The sequence below is a fragment of the Cucurbita moschata genome, unplaced genomic scaffold, assembly GCF_002738365.1.
Source record: "Cucurbita moschata cultivar Rifu unplaced genomic scaffold, Cmos_1.0 Cmo_Scf00038, whole genome shotgun sequence".
NCBI lineage: Eukaryota > Viridiplantae > Streptophyta > Magnoliopsida > Cucurbitales > Cucurbitaceae > Cucurbita > Cucurbita moschata.
The window spans coordinates 270,486-294,544 of NW_019268554.1; the positions used below are offsets into that span (position 1 = coordinate 270,486).

General features: G+C 37.3%; 2 protein-coding genes across 3 annotated transcripts; both read right to left on the reverse strand.

Moving 5' to 3' along the window:
- Positions 1-4,559: 4,559 nt before the first annotated feature.
- LOC111432396 (cationic amino acid transporter 2, vacuolar-like) lies at positions 4,560-12,401 on the reverse strand. Its single transcript, XM_023069259.1, has 14 exons — positions 11,882-12,401; positions 11,093-11,294; positions 10,702-10,786; positions 9,821-9,961; positions 9,615-9,733; positions 9,425-9,521; positions 8,420-8,592; positions 8,226-8,292; positions 7,174-7,332; positions 6,367-6,634; positions 6,177-6,285; positions 5,544-5,656; positions 5,052-5,127; positions 4,560-4,891 (listed from the first exon to the last, which is right to left on the reverse strand). Exons 1-14 carry the CDS (start codon positions 12,051-12,053, stop codon positions 4,735-4,737), a joined length of 1,938 nt encoding a protein of 645 aa, XP_022925027.1. The 5' UTR covers positions 12,054-12,401; the 3' UTR covers positions 4,560-4,734.
- Positions 12,402-16,896: 4,495 nt separating this feature from the next.
- Positions 16,897-23,608, reverse strand: LOC111432450 (BTB/POZ and MATH domain-containing protein 4). Of its 2 annotated transcripts, none has more exons than XM_023069341.1 (4): positions 22,953-23,606; positions 18,894-19,239; positions 18,499-18,778; positions 16,897-17,428 (listed from the first exon to the last, which is right to left on the reverse strand). In XM_023069341.1, exons 1-4 carry the CDS (start codon positions 23,336-23,338, stop codon positions 17,154-17,156), a joined length of 1,287 nt encoding a protein of 428 aa, XP_022925109.1. In that variant the 5' UTR covers positions 23,339-23,606; the 3' UTR covers positions 16,897-17,153. The 2 variants fall into 2 exon arrangements, with proteins under 2 accessions (XP_022925109.1, XP_022925110.1); XM_023069342.1 differs by lacking the exon at positions 16,897-17,428 and adding an exon at positions 17,436-18,271 and having other exon boundaries at positions 22,953-23,608.
- Between the last annotated feature and the right edge of the window lie 451 nt (positions 23,609-24,059).

Sequence of the window (24,059 nt, forward strand, 5' to 3'; positions counted from 1 at the left end):
TTTTTTAAGCTTACTTATATTTTGTATAATTTTTCAGTCTTAAAAAATATTTGAAGTGCAAAGAATGTTGTAAAATAATTACAAACAAGTCATTAATGAGAATAACATAAATAGATCAATAAATTAATTATTCTTTTCAACAGAAGTGGAGGTGAGTACGATGATGATGACGGTGTTTTAAGATAAAGTTTTAAATGATTAATTTCGCATATGTGTATAGATAATGATGATGGTAGCGACTCTAGGTAAGTAGAAATTTAGGGTCATTACAACGGTGGAGGTGAGTACGATGATTCAGGATTTTGCTCAGACGGAGGAACAAGTACTCATTCCAGGTATATCTCGGAGTTGAGCTGCAATTCCTTCTCGAGAAACAAGTACAATGAGCCAGTATTCCGCTTAGACAAAGGAACAGGTACTCAATCTAGGTGCATCCCGAAGTTGAGTTGTGATCCCTTCTCGAAGGGATTCGGCCTAGATGGAGGAATAGGTACTCCTTTCGGATACATCCTAAAGTTGAGTTTCGATTAGTTTTCTAAAATGGTGGATGAGGGTAGGGGCAGAGGTGAGTACGATGACTTGGGATTCCGCTCAGACGGAGGAACAAGTAATTGTTCTAGATGCATCTCGAAGTTGAGCTACGATCCTTTCTCGGAGGGATTTGGCCAAGATGGAGGAATAGGTACTCTTTTAGATAAATCCCAAAGTTGAGTTTTGTTTCATTTTCTAAAATGGTGGACGAGGGTGGTGGCAACGGAGGTAAGTACGATGACCTGAGATTTCGCTCAGACGGAGGAACATGTACACATTCCAGGTACATCTCGAAGTTGAGATGCAACCCTTTGTAGGAGGGAATCGACCTAAATGGAGGAATAGGTACTCCTTTTGGATACATCCCAAAGTTGAGTTTTGATTCATTTTTTAAAATGGTGGACGAGGGTGGTGGCGGCAGAGGTGAGTACAATGACCTAGGATTCCGCTCGGACAGAGAAACAGGTACTTCGTTCCAAGAACATCTCAGAGTTGAGTTGCGATCCCTTCTTAGAGGGATTCAGCTAAGATTGAGGAATAGGTACTCTTTCGAATACATCATAAAATTGAATTTTGATTCATTTTCTGAAATAGTGGACGAGGGTGGTGGCGACGGAGGTAAGTACGATGATCTAAGATTTCACTCAAACGAAGGAATAGGTACTCGTTCCAGGGCATCCTGAAGTTGAGCTGCGATCCCTTCTCGGAGGGATTCGGCGCAAATAGAGGAATAGGTATTCCTCTCAGATACATCTCAAAGTTGATTTTTTATTCATTTTCTAAAATGGTAGGTGAGGGTGGTGGCGACGGATGTGAGTACGATGAGCTGGAATTCCCCTCAGACAGAGGATTAGGTACTCGTTCCAGGTACATCCCGGAATTGAGCTGCAATCCCTTCTCAGGTGGTGCGAACCGACTGGTGAGTCCATGCTAGCCCGTTAGGATAGTACCGTAGGAAAATAAACTGATATGATAGGTCCCATCATTGCATTCGCATGTTCTTGTTGCATCTCACAAGGGATCACTTACTGAGTATTCTTAAAATACTCAAACCTCATGCTAATGCATTTTTAGATAAAGGCAAAGATGCCCCTAAGGCTGACGGAGGTATCACAAAACTCCAGGATCATGGCACATGCATAGGATAGATTTGCATTTCAAATTTAATAGCATAGATTAGTATAGGTTGAATTGTATTTGCATTTAATAGTATAGGTTAGTATAGGTTGAATTGTATTTAATACCATAGTTTAGTATAGATCCGTGTGTAATTACATTTAATAAAATATAGGTTAGTCTAAGTAATTCCACCTTAAGTTGAATTAATGTTGTATTTATGATAAGAGTTCTTGTTAAAGTAATTTTTTTTCTTCTTTGTATTTTTCAACGTTTATACTATAGATGATATTTTCTTTTAAGAGTTATATTTACACATCATAGATGACCATAATATTAAGAGCGACTCTGAATACGTAGAAATTTATATATATGTATACACACACAGACCTACATAAACGCACCTACATAAATGTATCTACACATACATGATGTATGTAGATACATACATTCGTGTATGTAGATACATATATTCGTGTACATATATATATATATATATATACATACATGTATGTATATATAGATGTATATTGTAACGACCCTAAATTCCAAGTTATCATAATCATATCATTTCGTAGTTATATCGTTTGTTAACTTATCATCGTCATAACGTTCTTATACATATCATAAGCGTATAATTTCCTGAGCACAACATAGTCATATCACTTCCCAAACGTATTCTAAGCATATCTTCTCACCAGCCTACCATAACCCTATCGTTTTCCTTATATCGTATCATTTTATGATCTATCATAACTATAGTGTTTTCTATACATAACCTTATCGTATCGCTCTATCAAACTACCATAATTATAACGTTTTTTATACAAAATCTTATTGTATCATATTATCAATCTATCATAACTATAGTGTTTTCTATACATAACCATATCATAGCGTTTTCTATGCATAACCTTATCTTATCATTTTATCAATCTATCATAACTATAGTGTTTTCTATACATAACCTTATCGTAGTGTTTTCTATACATAACCTTATCGTATCGTTTTATCAATATATCATAACTATAGCATTTTTTATATATAACTTTATCGTATTGTCTTATCAATCTATCATAACTATAGCATTTTCGATATATAACTTTATTGTATCATTTTATCAAACTATCATAACCATAACGTTTTTTATACATAATTTTATCGTATCGTTTTATGAACATATCTTAGTCCTATTGTTACATTACGTTTATCGCATCCTTCTCGTATCCTATCTTAAAATATCATTGAACACATCATACCATAAGTATTATCATACAATTCACATATCATAACATATATACCACATATCATAATCATATCGATTCATAAACAATTCACACATATTAATACCACAGATCACATGTCAACATCAAATTTAACCATACCGATAGTTAGGCCAGTTGCTTGAATAGCCTTAACCAAATTTCTGTCTAACTCCAACATGTATCATGGAGGCAGTAAAATGAAATGCTGAGCGAATAAGAACACAAGGTTTCGAGAGTGTTTTAGAACTCCTTCTCACCATTTTTGATGTCATTCCTTTGGTTTTTTTATATAGCCATTTTTTTGTTTTTTTTTTTTTTAATTCCAACGGTTGAATTTAATTTTCAATTCAAACCCTTTCTCATTCAAGAATCAAAATATCCAATAAAAATGAAGTATAATTTATATTTTGTCTAAAAAAATATCCATTAATAATAACTCCGTATTTTTACTCTTAAAATTTAAAGAAAAAAAAAATCTATTTTAAAATTTTAAAAATTAGTTTTTCGTTAGTATTATATTTAAAAAATAACCATAAAATTTCAAAGTAGGGTTAATATTCTTTACTCCCATAGAAAATAAGTTTAAAAAATTCTTATTGTTATACGAAAACCATCTATATCAACACTTCATGTATTATCTATAAATATTTTAATTTTACTCGTAAAATTCAGGAGGACTTAATAAAAAAAATATTTGTGTTTTTTTTTTTATAACAATCTCTATCCAATACCCTGAACTTTCTTAAAACTATATTTGAATTTTTATGGTTGAAACTTTTGAAAGTTGAGTATTTTCTGAATATTTCTTAATTATATTAAATATTTATTAATAGAATAAAGATAATTTTTTAATTAGTTTAAAAAACTTAAGGAATTATCTTTATTTTAATAATTTAAATTACAGTTTTTCCAATATTTCTTAATTATCTTAAATATATTAGTAAGTATCCCAATCAAAATTTTCTAAATATAATAATTATATTTAGATACATGAAGAGTAGAAATTATGTTTATTATATTAACATATACTTACCTATAATAGAGTATTTATACCTTTACACATATTATTATAATAGTGAACGAAGACGGTAAAGGAGGAGTACGTGAATGCAATGCTCTTTTACTCGATCTAGAAGGAGGTGATGGAGGAGGGTCCGATGCGGTCGGATTCGGGCCTGAAGGAGGAATAGTTACTCCTTTAGCTCCATAGTTGAGCTTTCATTTAGTGAATGAAGGTGGAAAAGGAGGAGATGGGAAATCTGATGGAGGAAAAGGTACTTTGGATACATCCCGAACTCGAGCTTTGATTCATTTTTTGAAATGGTGAACGAGGGTGGTAGCCCTTTTTGGGATACATCCCAAACTTGAGCTTTGATTCATTTTTTGAAATGGTGAACGAGGGTGGTAGCGGCGAAATTGGGAACGTTGTGGGATTTCGCTGAGAGGGAGGAATAGGTACTCGCATCCCGAAGTTGACCTGCGATCCTTTCTTGAAGCTGACAAGCTTCAATCTCCATCGAACACACCAATTCTTGTAGCGTGTATCATGAGGGCAGTAAAGACTATATAGAATTAATTTTTAAACCTCGTAAATTAAGGTATTTCTTTTGAAACCTCGACGACCAAATAGAATGAAATCTCGATGACTGAATAATAACCAACAAATAAAAATGAAATGTGCTTTATATTTACATTATTTGGTTCGAAGGAAACTCAATAACCAACCCTATATTACAAGGAGATCGATTAATCTCCATGGATAAAAATATAGTCCTAAGCAATGTCCCAAAGTTTTTGCCTTCTACTCTTTGTACCAACTGATTCATGCTACCACCTCCCTCGAGTACTTGTTTCTCTTCTCGGCACGGGCGGCTGGCACATAGATTACATCTCGTAGAGAGCTGTGGGTTCGACCATAGACTGTGTAAACGATCACTCCGATAAGTAGCCATATCGACACACGAGCCCATGTACCAACACTGAAAGGATAAGAGAAAGGGATCATTATTTCCGAGTAAGAGAAACGAACATGAGAGCATTCGGGTGAATGTTAAGTTATATATACGATTCGATATCGAGAAAGGAAAGTAACACTACGAATATTAGTAAACGAACGAGCGAAGATGAAAGGGTCGTTGCCTGAGATTGATGAGCAAATAGGTGTTGATGACAATACACACAATTGGTATCAGAGGAACAAACGGACAGGTGAAACCTGAGAAAACAACAGGAGAAAATGCAATGGATCAGTGTGTTCATACATTAACCAACAATATACATTGTTCATCACTAGACTCGAATCTCGAGACAATACGACTCGGAAATCAGTACAAAGCAACCATAAGTTCGTTAACGTAGGACAAAGCAACCATAAATTCGTTAACGTAGGACTCGAACAGAAGAATATGCAGGGATTGTTCTTATCTTTCCCTGGAATCAAAGATGCTAGAAACTAAAAACTAGTTAACCTGGTAGCGGGCGAGTTCGGTTAGCAGCAGCAGTCTACAATTATATTAAGGATAGGTAGTTCGATCCTAAACTCGGTTATCGAGATATTTGAGCGCCAAGAATAAGTAAATGGTAAATACAAAAATGGGAGTCGAGCGAGAGAGAGAAAGAGTAATGTCTCACCTCCTGAGTGCCCAAAGCTGTGCCTTGCATCATCTTGGTCGATGCACGAGAGCACGACCAAAGCAGATAACAAAAGCATAATACCGATTCCGCTAGCTGAGTATCGAACATAGCTGGTGGAAACATCAAACACATCGAGCAAAAACAATTAAAAAACGAACAGAAACGTTAAAACATAATTATACGAGTTCCACCGCTAAAAACACATGTCAAGAACTTGAATCTTAGCAGTCTCCTTTGTAACGGCTCAAGCCCACCGCTAGCGGATATTGTCCTCTTTGGGCTTTCCCTTTCGGGTTACCCCTCAAGGTTTTTAATACGTGTGTGCTAGGAAGAGGTTTCCACTCCCTTATAAAGAATGTTTCGTTCTCCTCTCCAACCGATGTGGGATTTCACAATCCACCCCCCTTCGGGACCTCAGCGTCCTCGCTGGCACTCACTCCCTTCTCCAATCGATGTGGGACTCCCCAGTCCACCCCCTTTGTGGCCTAGCATCCTTACTAGCACACCGCCTCATGTCCACCCCTTTCGCTCCATAGGTTTCAAAATCATTCAGCAGACATTTACAAGATAACACAAACAGAAATCTCTACGTCTTACTCGAAGAAAATAGAAGTCGTAATAACAACGAACCTTGGAAGCCTCAAGTTTGTAGCTGCATATGTAAGAAGTAGAGCCCCTACACATGTTAACACGATGATCCATCCCGCAACTTTTCGTCGATTCTTCTCGTTTAGAACGTCTGCAGCGATTAAACATAAGAACACAGTGGATCAACCTCATTGTAACAAGCAAAATGCGTAAGAGTGACTATGAAACTTACAGCCACGTCGAGCTAGATAGCTCCCAATCATGGGGATGTCAACTGATGAATCCGCTTTCTCGAGCAAGGGTCTAGAACTGTCCTTAGCAGAACCAATCTCGGGATCTTTTCCATCAACATCTTCGACACTCCTACGGTACGATAGGGACAGTGGGTCGACCGAGTCCTGAAGTGATGGTGGCAATGGCACCTCATTGGGTGGAATGTATCTGAGAATCAACACTGATACAGCCACTGTGGTAAATGCAAGAAGGGTACCAACACTCACCTGGACAAAGAGAAAAACATGTTCAACCAATTCTCCCGCATAATGTATTGTTAGCTCCACCGCTAGCAGATATTGTCTTTTTTAGGCTTTTCCTTTCGGGCTTCTCCTCAAGGTTTTTGAAACGTGTCTACTAGGGAGAGGTTTCCACGTCCTTATAAAGAATGCTTCGTTCCCCTCTCCAACCGACGAGGGATCTCACAATCCAATCAAGATGTCAAATTCAATTGTGTATCCCATGTTCATCGTCTTAATAACTAAACTCTATGAAATAGAGAGGACGTTTATGAGAATAAGAACGTCAAAATGTACATTACTCACGAGCATACACAACAAGGTATAAACGTAATATACAATGCCAATAGGAAAAGATAGATGCGGAGAATTGGAACATCGTCGAACTCGGCGAGACGACTTAAGATAGCAAAAAATCTCAGATTGAATTGGAAGGTTTCTTTTGGCTACGAACATCTTGACCGAACGTTTTCACCTTTAACATCAATTCTATAAAACTAGAGAAAAATTAGATAGAGTTAACTTACCATTCCTGCTAACTCTGAAACATCCATGAAAAAGGCCAGGCTTGCAGCACCAACACCACTTGCTATGGTGCTCTTGACAGGAACTTGAGTATGTTTATTAACATCCGAGAAGAAAGAGGGCAGCAACCCATCTCTCGCCATTGCCATCAAGATTCGGGGCTGGAAAGCCAAGCAGACATGCCAAGAACAGAATTCATGTATAAGAAGATGCAAAATGTTAGAAAGAAAATGTAACCGCACAAGCCCAAGCCCAAGCCCAAGCTCGAGCCCAAGCCTAGCAGATATTATCCTCTTTCAGGTTATCCCTCAAGGTTTTTAATGTGTCTGCTAGGAAGAGATTTCCACACCCTCATAAAGAATGCTTCGTTCTCCTCCCCAACCAATGTGGGATCTCACAATCCACCCCCTTCAGGGCCCAGCATCCTCGCTGGCACTCGTTCCCTTCTCCAATCAATGTGGGATCCCACAATCCACCTCCCTTCGGAGCCCAGCATCCTTGCTAGCACACCGCCTCATGTCCACCCCCCTTCGGAGCTTAGCCTCCTCATTGGTATATCGCTCGGTGTCTGGCTCTGATACCATTTGTAACAGCCCAAGCCCACCGCTAGCAGATATTGTCTTCTTTGGCCTTTCCCTTTAGGGCTTTCCCTCCGTTTTTAAAACGCGTCTACTAGGGAAAGGTTCCACACCCTTATAAAGAATGTTTTGTTCTCCTCCCCAACCGATGTGGGATCTCACAGAAAAAAAGAGAGAAGAAGAACGTTTTTTCTTGTTTAGGATTCATATATACCAAAAAAGCAACGCAACATCCAAGCTAATTAATAAACAAAAATACATATTCTACAATGAGCAATGAGCCAAGAAATTTAAAGGCAAATAAGAGTTCCAACATTCATAACATCCAAGGGGTCTTATTCCTTGTACCATCGACGCAAATCGTAAAACATAATCTACACGAACAATCAAGATTATTTGGTGATAGAACAAAACTGCAAGCAAGTCTAGAAACTTTGAGCTGGTTAAGAGACACCTCAAAGAGCTCATATAGGTACCTGAGGGAGAATAGAACCCAGCAATGTTGAGCAGAGTGCAGTAACAGCTCCAGCACTCACCACATACCTGGAAGCATAAAGACAACATCATCAGCTGAGACAATCTATCCAATTTGCCCCGGAGACCACCGACAATACAACTCGTGGCATGCTCCTTGTAACTCGAAAATGTAAGCATACGAGTACACACTTACGCTGCCCAATGCATTCCATGCTGAGCGAATGCAGAGGAAATGGGGGTATCAGGATCCATCTCATAATAAGGCACGAGACCAACAATGACGATCGAGACCATCATATACAGGGCACAGCATAGCGATAATGAAGATGCGATCCCCAGTGGCAAATCTCGTTGAGGATTTTTCACCTATTGAAAATAATCATAGTAAGTCAATGCTGCCACAAATTAGTATCTTTGTTGCATATTTGTCCATAAACATTCATGTATGCTTAAATGAAATTAGTTGACTTAGTTGACTGAATATAAAAAGTAACATAAATTGTAACAGCCCAAGCTCAAGCCCACCGCTAGTAGATATTGTCTTCTTCGGGCTTTCTCTTTAGGGCTTACAGTCAAGGTTCTTAAAACACGTCTTCTAAGGAGAGGTTTCCACATCCTTATAAAAAATGTTTCGTTCTCCTCCCCAACTGATGTGGGATCTCACAATCCACCCTTCTTTAGGGCCTAGCGTCCTCGCTGGCACTCGTTCCCTTCTCCAATCGATGTGGGACCCCTCAATCCACCCCCCCTTTAGGACCCAGCACCCTTGCCGGCACACTGCCTCGTGTCCACCCCCTTCGGGGTTCAGCCTCCTTGCTGGCACATCGCCCGGTGTCTGGCTCTAATACCATTTGTAACAGTCCAGGCCCTCCGCTAACAGATATTGTCTTCTTTGGACTTTCTCTTTCGAGCTTACCCTCAAGGTTTTTAAAACGTGTCTGCTAGGGAGAGGCCACACCCTTATAAAGAATGCTTCGTTCTCCTCCCCAACCAATGTGGATCTCACATAAATCTTACCCATGTGTCAATTATAAATGTGCTATTGGTTTAGATTCATCAAGTTGATTTGTTATTTTTGTATGGATTAAAGAAGTTAATTAAGAAGAAAGAACAGGGAAGAACTTGGTCTTCATTAGGAGATCTCTCATTTACTTTTCAAGAAGTTTCTGAGATAACAGATGCTGGCACAATATGTTACCTCTTCAGCAGTACTCGCCACAGAATCAAAACCAATATAGGCGAAGAAGACGGTAGCCGACCCGGCAAGCATCCCATCAACTCCATAGGGAAAATACCTGTTATATTGCAGAGTTGACATTCATAAATACACATCATAGATGACACTAAATTACAGAGGAACAAAGTACAGAGTAAAAAATTGTAAGTACCCTGTAGGAAGTTCATATCCAACCCATCCCGTCTTGAAACCGATATACGAGCCAGCAACAATGACGAACATCAACGCACATATATTTACACCTGTCACAACAGCTTGTGCCGCAATACTCTGTAGGACAATTAACAAATTAATAACAACAATATCTATTTATCATACATGAGATAGAAATTATTCTGAAAAAAAACACTAGTATACCTCCTTGATTCCCATACATAAAAGTGCAGTGACAATCAAAACTAAGATAGCTGCACATGGATCAACAACAATATTGAGTCCAGGTAGTGTTTGCCGAGCTAGAAAGGAAGGCAAACGATCATTTCCACCGAACAACATGGCCTGTCGGAGGGAAAGGATAAAACAGATAAAGTGAGAACTACCAAGGGGTCAGAGTTTCAAAGTTGTCTCTAAATCATGGCACTATAACATGACTCGTAACCGTCCAAACCCACTGCTAGTAAATATTGTTCGCTTCGCCACGTTACGTAACAGCCTCAAGGTTTTAAAACGCATCTACTCGGGAGAGGTTTCCACACTCTTATAAGGAATGCTTCGTTCCCCTCTCCAACCGATGTGGAATATCACAATCCACCTCCCTTGGGGCCCAGCGTCTTCCCTAGCACACCGTCCGGTGTCTGGCTCTAATACCATTTGTAACAGCCCAAACTCACCACTAACAAATATTGTTCGCTTTGGCTCGTTATGTAACAGCCTCACGGTTTTAAAACGCGTCAACTGGGGAGAGGTTTCCACACCATTATAAGAAATGCTTCGTTACCCTCTCCAACAAATGTGAGATTTCACGATCCCCACCCCCCTTGGAGCCCAGCATCCTCGTGACTCTGATACCATTTGTAACAGCCCAAACCCACCACTAGCAAATATTGTTCACTTTGGCCCGTTACGTAATAGTCTCACAGTTTTAAAACGCATCTACCAGAGAGCGGTTTCCAAACCTTTATAAGAAATGCTTCGTTCTCATCTCCAACCAACGTGGGATCTCACATAACTTGACTCAAAAAAGAGTTTGTTTCAATTTTATTATTGAATTTAAGTGAAAAGTTGAGAGGCAACAGTACCAAATTTGGGGATATTCCACGTGCAACAGTCGAGCCACCAAGCGTATATTCCAATATCAAAGCCCAACCAATCAACCAAGCAACACTGAAAGCAATAGCAATGAAATTCATAAACTACATCGATAGTTATCAGCCTCATTTTGCAAACAAGTTTTCTGGGTGGGACAATGAAATTCAAAATCAGCTATTTCCCATCAGTTTCAAGAAAGTTCATCATACAATATACACATCCAGGTCCCCAAAAAAATGACAATCAAAATGATAGCCATTTCCACTGTGATACGACATACCTCTCTGCTTCGAAACCTCAATCAAGCACTCGACTCACAATCCAAAAAAATGGCTTAACATTAACAATCATAATCTGCAAAGTAAAGTCACATGAAATTACCCTTCTCCAACACATATGTACGAGTAGTGATACGCACTTCCAGCAGACGGGCAACGACTTGCAAGCTCCGCATAGCAAAATGCGGAAAGAGCTGCAGCTATTCCAGCAATAAGGAAGGAGATGGCAAGGGTTGGTCCTGAATGCTCTCTGGCAACAGTTCCAACAAGAATATACACTCCAGCTCCAATAGTAGCACCAACCCCTACACAGAAATTATGAGTCATTAAACTTGACTCGGTAAAAATAGTTATTAACTCGAATAAGTTTAGGAAATAGTTAACGATTTATCTAGGAGAATTGTTAGCGGTTTTAACTCGGAGAAAAAGTTTAGGAAAACTAGTCATGCTTTCTCCACAGTAAATACTCATGAGATGTATGCTCTTTTCACAACAACAAGAGAATTAAAAAGCTAAGTGCTTAAAGTTCCTCCGTTCAGAAGCTTTCTCCCCTCAAGTTCTTTTTTCTTCCTTTATTTGTTTCAATATATTTCGATCGTGGGTCATATCCGACAGGCTAAGAGGCCCATATACTTGAGATCCGCACAAGAACAGCTGAACTACCAGAAGATCAATATTCATCAGATTTTGGGGAGTGGTCAATAGTAGGAAAAACCAAACAATCTTCACCATCAACTTCAGAGAGACAACTAACAGTATAAAAACTTAATCCCAAGAACTAATACCAACAAGAGCAACATCAAACACAGAAAGAATAAAGGTTTCTAGGAGTTAGAGAACATGGCTACCAAAATCAAAACAAAATTAAAAGAACAAAGAACAACATGGGTACCAATTGAAATAAGATGAGGAATAGATAACTCTCTGGCTAACTGATGATGCCCTGATGAGGATGAAGAATGGGCAGAATCAACCTGTTTCCTCCTTATCAATGCTTTGAAACCAACCCTTGAACTCCTTCCACCCCTTCCACTTTCCTCTATAGAATCACCCAAGAAACCCATCCAGAAAATCCGTTTTTCTTCTCTTTTCTCGTTGCTGTTCTTCAACCCAAGCTTAAGATTACAATAATTATCCACGAAGTAAGGGCGCTAGAGGCTATAACTCAATACATATCTGTTGAAATAAGCTAAACCCAAACCTACCCGCATTCCCAAATTGGGAAAAAAGAAACCCCAGAAGAATTTTCCACTGGTTTTTCTTGGATTAAAGCGGGGAGTGGGCAGATTCCGATAGAGAAAAACACCCCCCTTCTCTTCTCTAATTCTGTGTTGGTCTCCCAAATTGAACAAAATTTGAGAATATAAGAAGAAGGGTGACCCTTTCCTTGTGTGGTGGCTGCGGATTCAAAGAAATCGATTCAATTGTACTGAATTTGAATCATGAAAAATTAATGTTGCGTGTGGAGGAGGCCCCCACTCGGATGCTGACGGCCCATTGGTTGATCTGCTGCCCGCGGGTAGACGGGGCAGAGATTGTCAACAGTGTGGAACGGGAATCCAACTTGCCGCCTTCCAAGGATGGCGGGTCGGTGTGTCAGCCTTTTTCTTTTTCTTTTTTTTCTTTATTTGGTTGAGAAAATGAAATTTCTCACTAAATTATCCCTAAGGATTAATTTTAATTTTTAAATTTTTTTACCTATCAAATTATTTAATTTATATTAGCGGATTTATATATTGGGTTAGATTAAGTTATGAAATATTTTTACACGTTCAACTTGTATCAAATAATGAACTCAACTCTGTTAGATAAAAGTCTAATTTAGAGAATGATCATAGATTTATAATCAAAGAATATTCTCTCTATTGGGATGAGGCCTTTTCGGGAAGCCCAAACCAAAGTCATGAGAGCTTATGCTCAAAGTGGACAATATCATACCATTATGGAGAATCGTGTTCATCTAACACGGTATCAGAGTCATGCCCTAAACTTAGTCATATCAATAGAATCCTCACATGTCGAACAAAGGAGTCGAGCCTCAATTAAGGGGAGGTGTTGGATGAAAGTCCCACACCCACATCGGCTAATTGATCATATGTTTATAATCAAATAATATTCTCTCCATTGGAATGAGGCCTTTCTGGGAAGCCCAAAGCAAAGCTACGAGAGCTTGTGCTACTCAAAGTAGACAATATCCTACCACTGTGAAGTGGTGTTCCGTTTAACGATATGATCATCATTCTATTATGTTTTCTTTCCAGATATTTTGATAATAAATTTAATATGGCCTTCAAGTACTTTAATTATAGTAGGGAATATATTTAATTATTTTCTAAAGATTTTCTGCCCTTTTTCTATGTTTTTTTTTTTTTTTTTACAGATAAAATTTAATTATTGGTGGGACCCAGGCATCAGTCTACCATCTGATTGGAAGATGTAATCAAGATGGACGGCTGTGATTGAAAGATGTAATCAAGATGGACGGCTGTGATTGAAAGATGTGGATGTTGTGGAGTCCACATGGCATCATCTAGCTTCTAGTCCCTCTCAACTAAATTACAAATAATAATAATAATAATAATAATTTGAGAGAGAGAAAGAACATGGGACCCATTCCCGAGATTAAGGAGATGTTCTTCTTAAAATATTTAATTTTTTTTTTTATAGAAAAATAAAAAAACAAACTTAAAAATTAAATATATTAAAAATATCGACCATAATTCAATTTTTTCACGTAATTGATTGTCCACTTCAAATTTTTAACCTCGTTACATAAGCATTGCAGTTTTTACCATATATTCAATCTTCAAGAATTCGTCTATAAATTTTAATAGTATTGTAAAGTAAGAAACTTCCAAAACTTATTAACCTTATGAACCAATATGAGCATAACTCAACGGCTAAAAAATCTACTTTTTTTTTAGGGTCGAAGCTTCGAATATCGATCTCTACAACCCTCAAACGCTAAATTAAGTCGAAAGTACGTATATAAATTTTTTGTTAGATTCAGGTAACTCGAGATTATTGGATCGTTGTAGTTTGATTGGAATGAGATACAAACGAACGAACAGGTGATCTTTTACGTAGAAAAAGTAGTGGAAAATTTGGTCCAATGGCAAATCAAAACCGTTAAATATAACACTTTATGAGTTATGATTATATGAAAAATAATTAAAAAAAAAGAAAAAAAGAAAAGAAATGGGGACTTTATGCTTTGGGAATCTCAAATTATGCATACCTCCCTTGAAAATTACACCTTATCTCTTCTATTTTATTTTTTTATTCAGCTTCAAATTAATATCTAAATAATATTATAAATTATTTTGTACAGCTAAATTATTTAATTTAATTTATAAAAAATGTCTCGTTAGTCTTAGACGGTTACAAATGGTATTCAAGCTAGACATCAAGCAGTGTGTTAGAGAAGACGGTAGAATCTCAAAGAAGTGGACTATAAGATTAAACGAAACATTCTTTATTAATGGCGATAAATAACGGACTAAAACGGACAATATTTACTAGTGATAGACGGTAACAGTTATATTTTAGAGTTGTTTTATTATTTATCAAAATTGATTAAATAATAATAATAATAATAATTTTAATAGAAAAAACATGATGTCAAACATAATCTAGAGACGAACAATAAATTAAATTTAAATATTTAAAAATAGGAAAATATATTTTAATTATAACCTATATTTGGTAAGATTCAATGAACAATAATATAATAATATTTAATAGAATATAATATTATTTGGCTTATTGACATTTGTGCTTAATAGATTGGCTAAAACAATAATTAAATTGTGTTTGAAACATAATCATTGATGAAAAGAGAGAATATATAAGTGAATGAATCTATCACTTTTAAAACTTTTAAAAAATACTTCTGAACGTGTGTAACACGTTTTACGGTAAAAATCGAAGATTATAGCTCTTGATATAGAGAACAAGTTGAACGGCTCCAAGAACATGAGTTGCATGTCATGTGCGTTATCTCGATTCACCAATGAGATAAATAGTCGTAGGGTTTGATCTTCCTATTTATTCGATAAATTTGATACGTATTCACTAAGAAACGTTCAAGTTCACAAGACATTGGTTCTTATGCATAATTTATTTATTTATTTACTTTCGATGTTTTTGTTTTACTTTTCTTTTGGGATTGTTCGATTTTGTTTTGGAAAGATGTTGGTTTAAGTTTCAAATCAACATGGATCAATGTATCCTATTGAGACATATCGTTGCAATATGCTTTATGTGAGATCCTACATCGGTTGGAGAGGATAATGAATTATTCTTTATAAATATGTGAAAATCTCTCCCTGACAAATGCGTTTTAAAAACCGTGAGGTTGATGGCTATACGTAACGGGCTAAAACGGACAATATCTGTTAGTGATGGGCTTGGGGTACTAATTCCACAAATAAAACTTGACTTGTCTTTAATGAACATGAATTGCAATTGAATTCATTAAATGTAACTTTGTTTTGTTGTCATCTTTGAACAATAGGTAGTCGTTATCCACCTTGAAGTTCTTGTGGCATGATTAAGACGCCTTAGTTTGTATCGTTCTTCCTTTCTTCAAGAGAATCTGTTCTTGAATCTAAAGGATCTCTTTGTAATGCGAACTTGAAATTATTTGTATATCGTAGTCTTGATCTTCTTGAGCTCCTCACTTTTGTCTTTAGGTCATGGATGGATGTAGAAGTGAAATAGGGCGTTGCTTCGTGTATAACCTTTCTCGGTGGAAGAAAAGGAATAGCGATGGATTCCTACTTTTGTGGATAGAATCTTCAATGAGTAGAAAGAGCTCTTTTGCTCGCCCCTCTCCCTATCTCTAAAGGGGCGTAAGCACTGAACTTGATAGGGGATGAGATTGTAGGAAAGTCAGATGCCTCTCCTACAGATCGAAACATTGATTTTGTCTCTGTCGATCTCCACCCCTGGGATCGAGAAACCTTTTGGGCCAAGAAGCTATAGGCAATTCTCACGATCACGGTCGATCATGGTTCAACTCTATGTCATGAAAGTGAAACCAAGAATTTCTTTCATTAACATCAACGAATCACTATCTTTCTTTCATCGGTAGGGCGATCGAAAATTAAATCAACAACATATATTGTACACTTTATGTCCCCGGGATTGTAGTTCAATTAGTTAGAGCACAAACAAAAAAGTGGGGTTGCGCCTCTGTTGTTCAGTCCCTTCGTTGGCCATTGATCTTTTATTTCCCACTGTGTTCAACATTCTTGTGATGTATCTCGTCATTTAAATCACATCTTCCTTTTGGTACAACGAAGAGTTTATTATAGTTAGCGTAGTGAGATTTGTGAAACTAATCATGTCCTTCTGGCTAAGCCCCATCATCCAGGGTGCGAGTCACCCAAGACGCATGTCATTACAACAAGCAGCGCTTGGTCTATAAAGAGTTCAAGAGCAACGTTGTAAATAAGATTGAAGAAGAGGAAAGGGTCCTAGTGGAGCAGATGAGATTGTTCGAATAACGAAATTAAAACATGGAGCCCGAGCAACCAAAGAGCGAGTGGTTAGTGGCCAATAACGTTTCTTTCACCTCTTTTTCACTTTCTTAACATCTTCTCTCGTAGACAAGAAGCAACATATACTTGCACACTTTCTTTACTCGTCCCCATATCATCAACAACATCATCTTCATGCGAAATATTGTCTCTCTCTTGCTTAGTCCTGCAAATTCAAGATATAATACAGACATGCAGTTTACGAATCGACACATTTAAACTAAAGTTTCTCGAAAAAGCCTTCTAAAATAAATTATTATTAACATCGTTCTCACAACGTCATAGCGTAAACGTCAGATCAGATCTACAACTTCACAACATGACAATAAACCAAAAAAAAGTGTAGATTTCACAACAACAAGAATTTTGTTCTGAATAAGAAAGCTTTATTCAGTCAAGGCAAACATTCCATTACAAAGATTATGACATCTTGCTAAACCAATTTAGTCAAAAGCACAAATGCCAATCTTCTGATTCAACATACAACAGGTCAACAAGAGCAATGATGATTTCCCTTTACATTCTCTATGGCTACACATCTTCTCTTTTACTCAGTAGTTCTGGAGATCATTTCATAAAATGTTATTATACAGACCACGATAGTAAGTTACCGATTATGCGTTAGCCTTCTCGCCTTGGACTCCGGATGCAGGCGTCGCCACCGTCAGAATGCTGCACCCACAGGCTTCGACTCCTTTCTCCGTTTTCCCATGTCTGTTGCCTCACGCTCCTGTCGTTTGTATCCCCGCCGTCGGAGAATTGCGCCCACACGCTTCGACTCTTTCCTCCTCCGCTAAGCTCCTCATCCTCGCACCCGGCAACAGTCTTCAAAAGCTCTGACTGCAGCAGCGGGCAGTTTTCTTTGAGAAACTCAAACCCATCAGATTGCATTACGGCTGCATTAAACCTTTGGACAATGAGAAATGGAAAAAGAGAAGTTGTAGACATCCAGGAAAGAAAAGAAGATATCTTCAAACAATGCATATCATGGGCATGTAGTATGAAAAGAGCACAGCCATAATGGTATCCACTATCTTAACTGAAAGAAGAACAGATTACAGCCCTATCCCGCGTTCGAGAAGCCCAAAAAATCTCCTCGACTACACATTGCGCACCCGCCTTTGCCAAAAACTGCCATATCTTTGGATGTTCCCTAATTATGACAACAGTCTAACAGAATTACATAGTAAGCATCCCAGACCACACATAGCGCACCAGCCTGATGGCGCTATCTACATAAAGTCACTAATTATATGACAGCCATGTGACTACCCCATTGATTATGTTTGCAATTCTTCCTCCGGGAGTATGTATAATGGACTGGGAGCCTACAATATTTGCTTTTGGAAAATAGTTTATCCACAAATCTAAGTCTTAGCATGGAAAATGAACAAAGATCCTAATTTCTTGAGATTCTTAGTCTAATTATGAAGCAAAAATCCAGTAGTAACCTGTGATTTCCTTACATAAAAGGCAAAAATTTAGGCGGACAACACTGCATTCTAAAATCCAATCATCAGTTCAAATCCTATATTATTAACGAGTTCTAGAAAGTAGAAAAACACAAACAAAAACTGTGGTTTCATTCATCAAGCAACCATCTGTAGTATTTTATTCAAGAAGATGCACACCAACAATCACAAGTGTCTTCAACTGATTGTAAGATGTGACAAAGATAAAACAGCTGAGCACACTGGCACAATCCTGGAATTAGAGACGTAAAATGTCGCCCATGTCACCTAAAAGACAAATATTCAGCAGACTAGTTCATAGAGACAAATGCTGACATACACAAATTTCAACCATATCACCTGAACATATGTATATTAGGCATGTCAAATGTAAGGAAGATTACCGGAAAGAACAATGTTATAATTCTACTCCGTGATATGGAATATGAATAGCTGCTGAAATTGCTATCCATAGAATGGTAATTCTACAATGAAAAACAACTAAAAAAACATACCGACTAGGTTTTCTGCAGTAAATTTTAGGCAAACAGACTTCAAATCAGCGGCATGATAGAGGTCAGCAAGGGCCAGAATATGGGATACAGAGTTCACGGATATGTCCTTGCAGAGTACAGATTCACACATCAATCTAAGTCTCGGCAAATCATATTTATCAGCAGCAGCCAACAATTTTGCAGGCAATGAATCAGATAGGGACGGAACTGAAGATGAGCTTGCTTCCAAGAATTCATCATCTTCTGGGAGAGTATCCCTATAAATGAAATGCAGCAAAGCCTGCTTAGACAAAATGCAAGAAACTGTCAGCAGGTGGGAAGCACATTAGACGTACTACAAGTCAAACAGATTAAATATTGGAAGTTACAAAGTACTAGTTCTTTAGAGACTCCACCTTAAAAACCCTAGGTTCCATTTCTGTTATAAGAATTTCATCATTATCCTCTTCCATCATGTTGACAAAATCATTCTCGAAAACAGGAGAACGAGCAGCCAATACTAGCTTGTGAGCACAAAACTTTTCCCCAGAGACATTGAAGGTGACATCTGAACCCTCCTCATTTTCCAGCAATGTGCCAAAATGATCTCCAATATCAGATTCAGGGACATGAATGGAGTGTAGTCTTGAGCTGTCTATTCCAGACACAACAACACCAACAGTGCAATTTATTTTCAAGCAATCATCCTTCAGGAAAACCGATGTTTCAAGTGAAGTCCTTCTGAAGAAGCGCTTGTAGCCCCTAAAACCAAAGCAAAAAATACATTAATTTATAATTAATACTATAAACCATAAAACAAGCTTGCATACAATTCCACTGAATGAAAGGAAAAGGTGAAAAGCCTGACACAAACACAAAATCTTTAATGTATTTATGCCACCTCAAAATTTGATTTCAGACTTCAGGCTATAAAGGTCATGCATGTTATCACAAATCAATAGCAAGAAGAGGGTTACCAAGAGACAAGTGAAGAAGAAGCTTATGTAGAAGATTAAAGACTTTACAACTCAGGAAACAGTGTAAAACCCATAAAACAGATCCTATTCAAGTAAAGTTGTACATGGAGAAAATTAAATAACTAGTCAAGTCACTTTCTTTTAAGATGCTCGAGGGCTGGAATATGAAAACAAAAAAGCTAGTTGCAGTTCATATGCTAGAATTCACCACCCATACAATCAACTTGTCACCAGTCACCATAATATTAGGCAACAACGAGAGCAAAAATGTCAAAGAATCACTTAGTCATTTGGTAGCCTCATAGGTTAAAGATGTCAGAGTTCGTGAATAACCAATAAAACTAAAGTCCAAACACTAATCAAGCACTACGACACTTGTTGGACATGGATGGGATACTTATTAAGCACAATAAAAGCTTATTATATTGTTGTTGAACAATTTGGATGCATATTTGAACAAATGTCAAAGACTTGTCAAGCATAATAGAATCCAGTCAGCCATCTCCCTTCCAGAGTACTTCCAGTTTTTTTATTTTCATAAAAATTAATTTCAACATCTTGATTTTCATAAAAATTAATTTCAACATCTTTTTTCCAGTATTTTTTTTTTAAATAACAGGTCATTCTGGTATTGATTATGACCAAAAACAGACCCATCCCAACGCCCTTACACCCCAGTCAACAAATAATAAAAAACCTTTAGAAAAGCCAATACTCTTTAAATAGGAAGGGGTGAAAACTTGGTCCACAACTTTAGAAAAAAAAAATAACCAGATAAAAGGGTGGTTAATCAATTCTGATGGAATCCAATATGGAGAAACCACAGAATTACTTTCTTCCAACAAACCACCAATATCTAACCTGCACACATATATATCAAATGCTTCCAATTCTTTAAAGTAGCTAATAGGAAGCCCATTTTCATTTTGAGTTTGAAAGAACACCGACAAAAACTAAGCTAGACAAATAAACAAGCCACCAAATGAATAAGACGACAACAAGCTAGTAGTAGGGAACTCAAGTTGTTAACTAGAAAAAGAAATATTACAAAAATAACAAGTCAAAAACGCCCACAAAGAGGCATTGAAATAAGCCAAACTCCACATCCCAAGACCCCTCTACACCTGTAAAAAATTTCCTCTCTTTGACCAAATACACCACATAGATAAGAATCTGAGTCACCAAAAAAATCTACCTCAATCACAACGAGGGACAAGGGCCTCATACATTGTAGCCTGTGAACTGAAGAGCCAAGGCAACCCCAAGTGCCAGCTTCCAATTTTTTGGGAGAAAGAATATTTCCGAAGGATGTGGTCAAAATGCTCAATTGTTTACTTTCAAAGAAACATGGATTTCGCATTGATGAGATGAAATTAAAAAAACAAGGCAAACCATGCGAAAGGAATTACAAAAAACATTTCCATTGGGCTATAAGAGATGTAAGACTATAATCGCCAAAATAAGGGGAGAATTTACACCAAGATAGAGCAATGTAAGTTAAATGATCTAAAAATGAGTCAAAATCTATAGCCTTGTCCTTGATGCGACAATTACTTGAAAAGAACACATCATTAGGGCCTTAAAATGCACGAGGAAGATCTTTGGAAAAACTGATGTGAATCCATTGATGAATAGAAGCAAACACCCAAGAGTGACTAGGACTGTTAACTTACCACCAAAAACTACAAATCATTTTGGTTTTAACCCCAGGGGGAAGAATAGTTGTGAATTATCATGAGAACCAACTATCCAAGATTGAAAAACTAGTTCCTTGCCTAGGATTAGATCACACCACAAGTCGATGGATCAACCAAACTCGAATGTTCTGAGTATGTAATTCTTAAAGCAAGAATTTGAAATGGGGATGTGATGCTCACAGCAAAATGATTTTTTTTTATTAAAATTAAGTTTTAAAAAATACAAAGAATAAGAAGTCTTTTATAGGCATTTGACTAGCTCTAGATGAAGCCCTAAAATTGTTGGGCTTTCGGTCCTACATGTAACTTTGAATAATGAAGCCACACATTGATCAGGTGAAGTAAAAAGGCAATAATACCCCTACACACAACCTACAACATAAGAATCAGGCTTCCTGATGGGATTTCTTTTGGGAAAGGTGATGGGGGAGAGGATCTCAATAAGTTAAATAGGCAGTGGTCTCATGGCCATTGGAGTTCAGGGTTTGGGGATTGGAACATGAGACATCGGAATGTGGCTTTGTTAGCTAAATAATTGAGGCACAGAAACCTAACGTTTTGTGGCATGAGGCCACCACAACTAGGCAATAAAAGAGGAAGAAGTAGACTTCTTATCCTGTCAGGAGGGGGCAATATTGGCTGGTTTACTTTTGTCTCCCTCACCTCTGAATACCCCTGTGAAGCATACAAAGATCGACCAAGCCCCACCCTTCACCAAAGAGCCACCAACCCTCCCGAAAGGATCGATTGCTGCAACTAATACTACCTACCAAACCACTTCCAAAGAACCTTTAGAATGAATCAGCTCCACCACACTAATCTAGCCAATCATTATAACGACTAAATGACAGCAACCTTTGGTCAAAAGAAATACTTCAATTCATTCATAATTGATGTGGAGGTATTGAAGAAATCACAAAAAGAACTTGAGTAACAGCAACTTGATCAAGCCCTGAATTAAAGTTAAGACTGACAAGACAGCACAGGGTTTATCCCGACCTTCATCCAAAGCAATAGATGAGGATTTTTAATTTTGGATAGGTATTCTCAAATAGCTCTAAGAGCAATATTCTTCCCGTTCTTGGATCATCCTTACCTCCAAGAGATAACTTGTTACGAGTAAATGCAGTTAAAGCCATTAATTATGAAACTTGGATGGAATGCAATCAAATGAGTTTTTAAAACAAGTAAAAGTATTGATTTAATCGGCTTGTGGCAGCTAAATGAAAAGGATCACGATGGTGTTCTCTTCCTATACCATTTTTTTTACTTTTCTTTATTAGACATTTGTATGAATTGGTAACTCCTTATAACTCCTCCTTAGTTTGCTTGTTATTTTTCTCACTGAGATTGTATCTTTGAGCATTTGTTTCTTTTCATCAGTTAAATGAATTCTTTCTTTCTTGTTAAGAAAAACATAGTTTTGTGATTTGATAGGTACTTTACCACATAGACTGCGGGGTATGCAACAAGGCACATCCCATGGGTCCATCAATTATCCAGTTCATCATTGTGATTTGACAACATCAGTATGTGACATAATAATCATAATTGTTGAAAAGCCTCATTGCTTCACTTAGCTATCAATATTGAGATAAAAGAGGGGGAAAATCATTACCCATATACTCCCAATCTGAAAATCTAAAACATCCATTTCTTACTTGTTAATCATCCCCTAAAGATATAAAAAAGAATGAAAACTGCACTAACATCGTGCGACTAACCGTCAGCCATGGTTCTAAATTCATTCGCAGGAAACAAAAAGGAAAACAATTCAAGCATTGACAAAGAGAACTCTTACCACATGCTACCTCTGTACTTGAGCGTGTAAGGCCCACTCTCCAGGGAGCGATCGAAATGACTATGCACCTTGTGTTTACCATCACCACTCTGGTCCACCAAAGTCAGTTCAAACAAGGCACGCACATCAGTGCCCTCGCTCGCCAAGGCAATAAACACTGACACATAAGCCGAATTATCCTCAGGATTCTTGCCGTCCGGATAGAAGTATATGGCCCACTGATAACCTCCGACGGTAAAATTCTCGCTGGCAATATGCTTTCCCACGCCGATCCCCTTGGCGAGAGAATAACCCTTGATCACAAAGTTATGGGAGCCATTAACAGTCTCAGTAACAGAGCGGGAGCTGGTAGGAGAAGCTAAAGGGCTCTTGTTGGGCGAGTGCATCTTGTTATGGCAGCGCAAAAGAGATGCTCATGGGATTCAAGGTGGAATTAAAACCCTAGGTGAAGAATCAGAGGACGAACCTGAAAAGGGGAAAATCTGAAGGCTGCATGGGGCACAAGGGAATGGAGTTGTGAAGCTTCCGCCGGAGATTTTGACGAACAAACTGAAATGGGAGAGGAGAGAAGGATTTTGATTCCGTCGAAAATGACTGATCGCTTCGCTTTCAATCTTCACTATCTCTCTCTCTCTTTCTGGGAACGGAAAAGCAATTTCAATCAATCCCTTGCTATATAAATATATCATTTTAATTTCTTTTCAGAAATTAATAAAAAAAAAAATTCTAAATTTTTATAAAAGGTATTATAAATACTTTTAACCGTTCATACATTTAAATTTTAAAAAGTTTTATTATTATCGTCAGTACTCTGTTAAAAAATGATCATACAGTTTTAAGAATAGTAATAACATTATTTACCTTCGTAAAAAAATTTAAAAATTTTATTTTCATCACTATATGAATAAAAACTGTCTAGTGACGCTTCATTGATTATCTTCAAACTTTTTAATATTATTTTAAAAAATTCACGAATATTTTTTAGACATATACTAACGATAGGATATTTTTCAATTGTTTTTAAAAGTTTAAAGTGTTTTTGAAGTTTTTAGTAAAGTTTAAAGGAATATTTTAAAATTTAAACTTTTGAAAATATTAGGGTATTAA

Bases quoted from the DNA above. Each gene is read 5' to 3' on its own strand.
- LOC111432396 (XM_023069259.1), bottom strand. From the start codon at position 12,053: ATGGGTTTCTTGGGTGATTCTATAGAGGAAAGTGGAAGGGGTGGAAGG. The intron at 11,295-11,881 runs GTACCCATGTTG...ATTTCTGTGTAG, and splicing joins TCCTCATCTTATTTCAATTG to GGGTTGGTGCTACTATTGGA. The intron at 4,892-5,051 runs GCAACGACCCTT...TTATCCTTTCAG, and splicing joins TATTTGCTCATCAATCTCAG to TGTTGGTACATGGGCTCGTG.
- LOC111432450 (XM_023069341.1), bottom strand. From the start codon at position 23,338: ATGCACTCGCCCAACAAGAGCCCTTTAGCTTCTCCTACCAGCTCCCGC. The intron at 18,779-18,893 runs GTGGAGTCTCTA...TTGTCTAAGCAG, and splicing joins TGGAACCTAGGGTTTTTAAG to GCTTTGCTGCATTTCATTTA. The intron at 17,429-18,498 runs GTATGTTTTTTT...GGTTTAATGCAG, and splicing joins TACTGCAGAAAACCTAGTCG to CCGTAATGCAATCTGATGGG.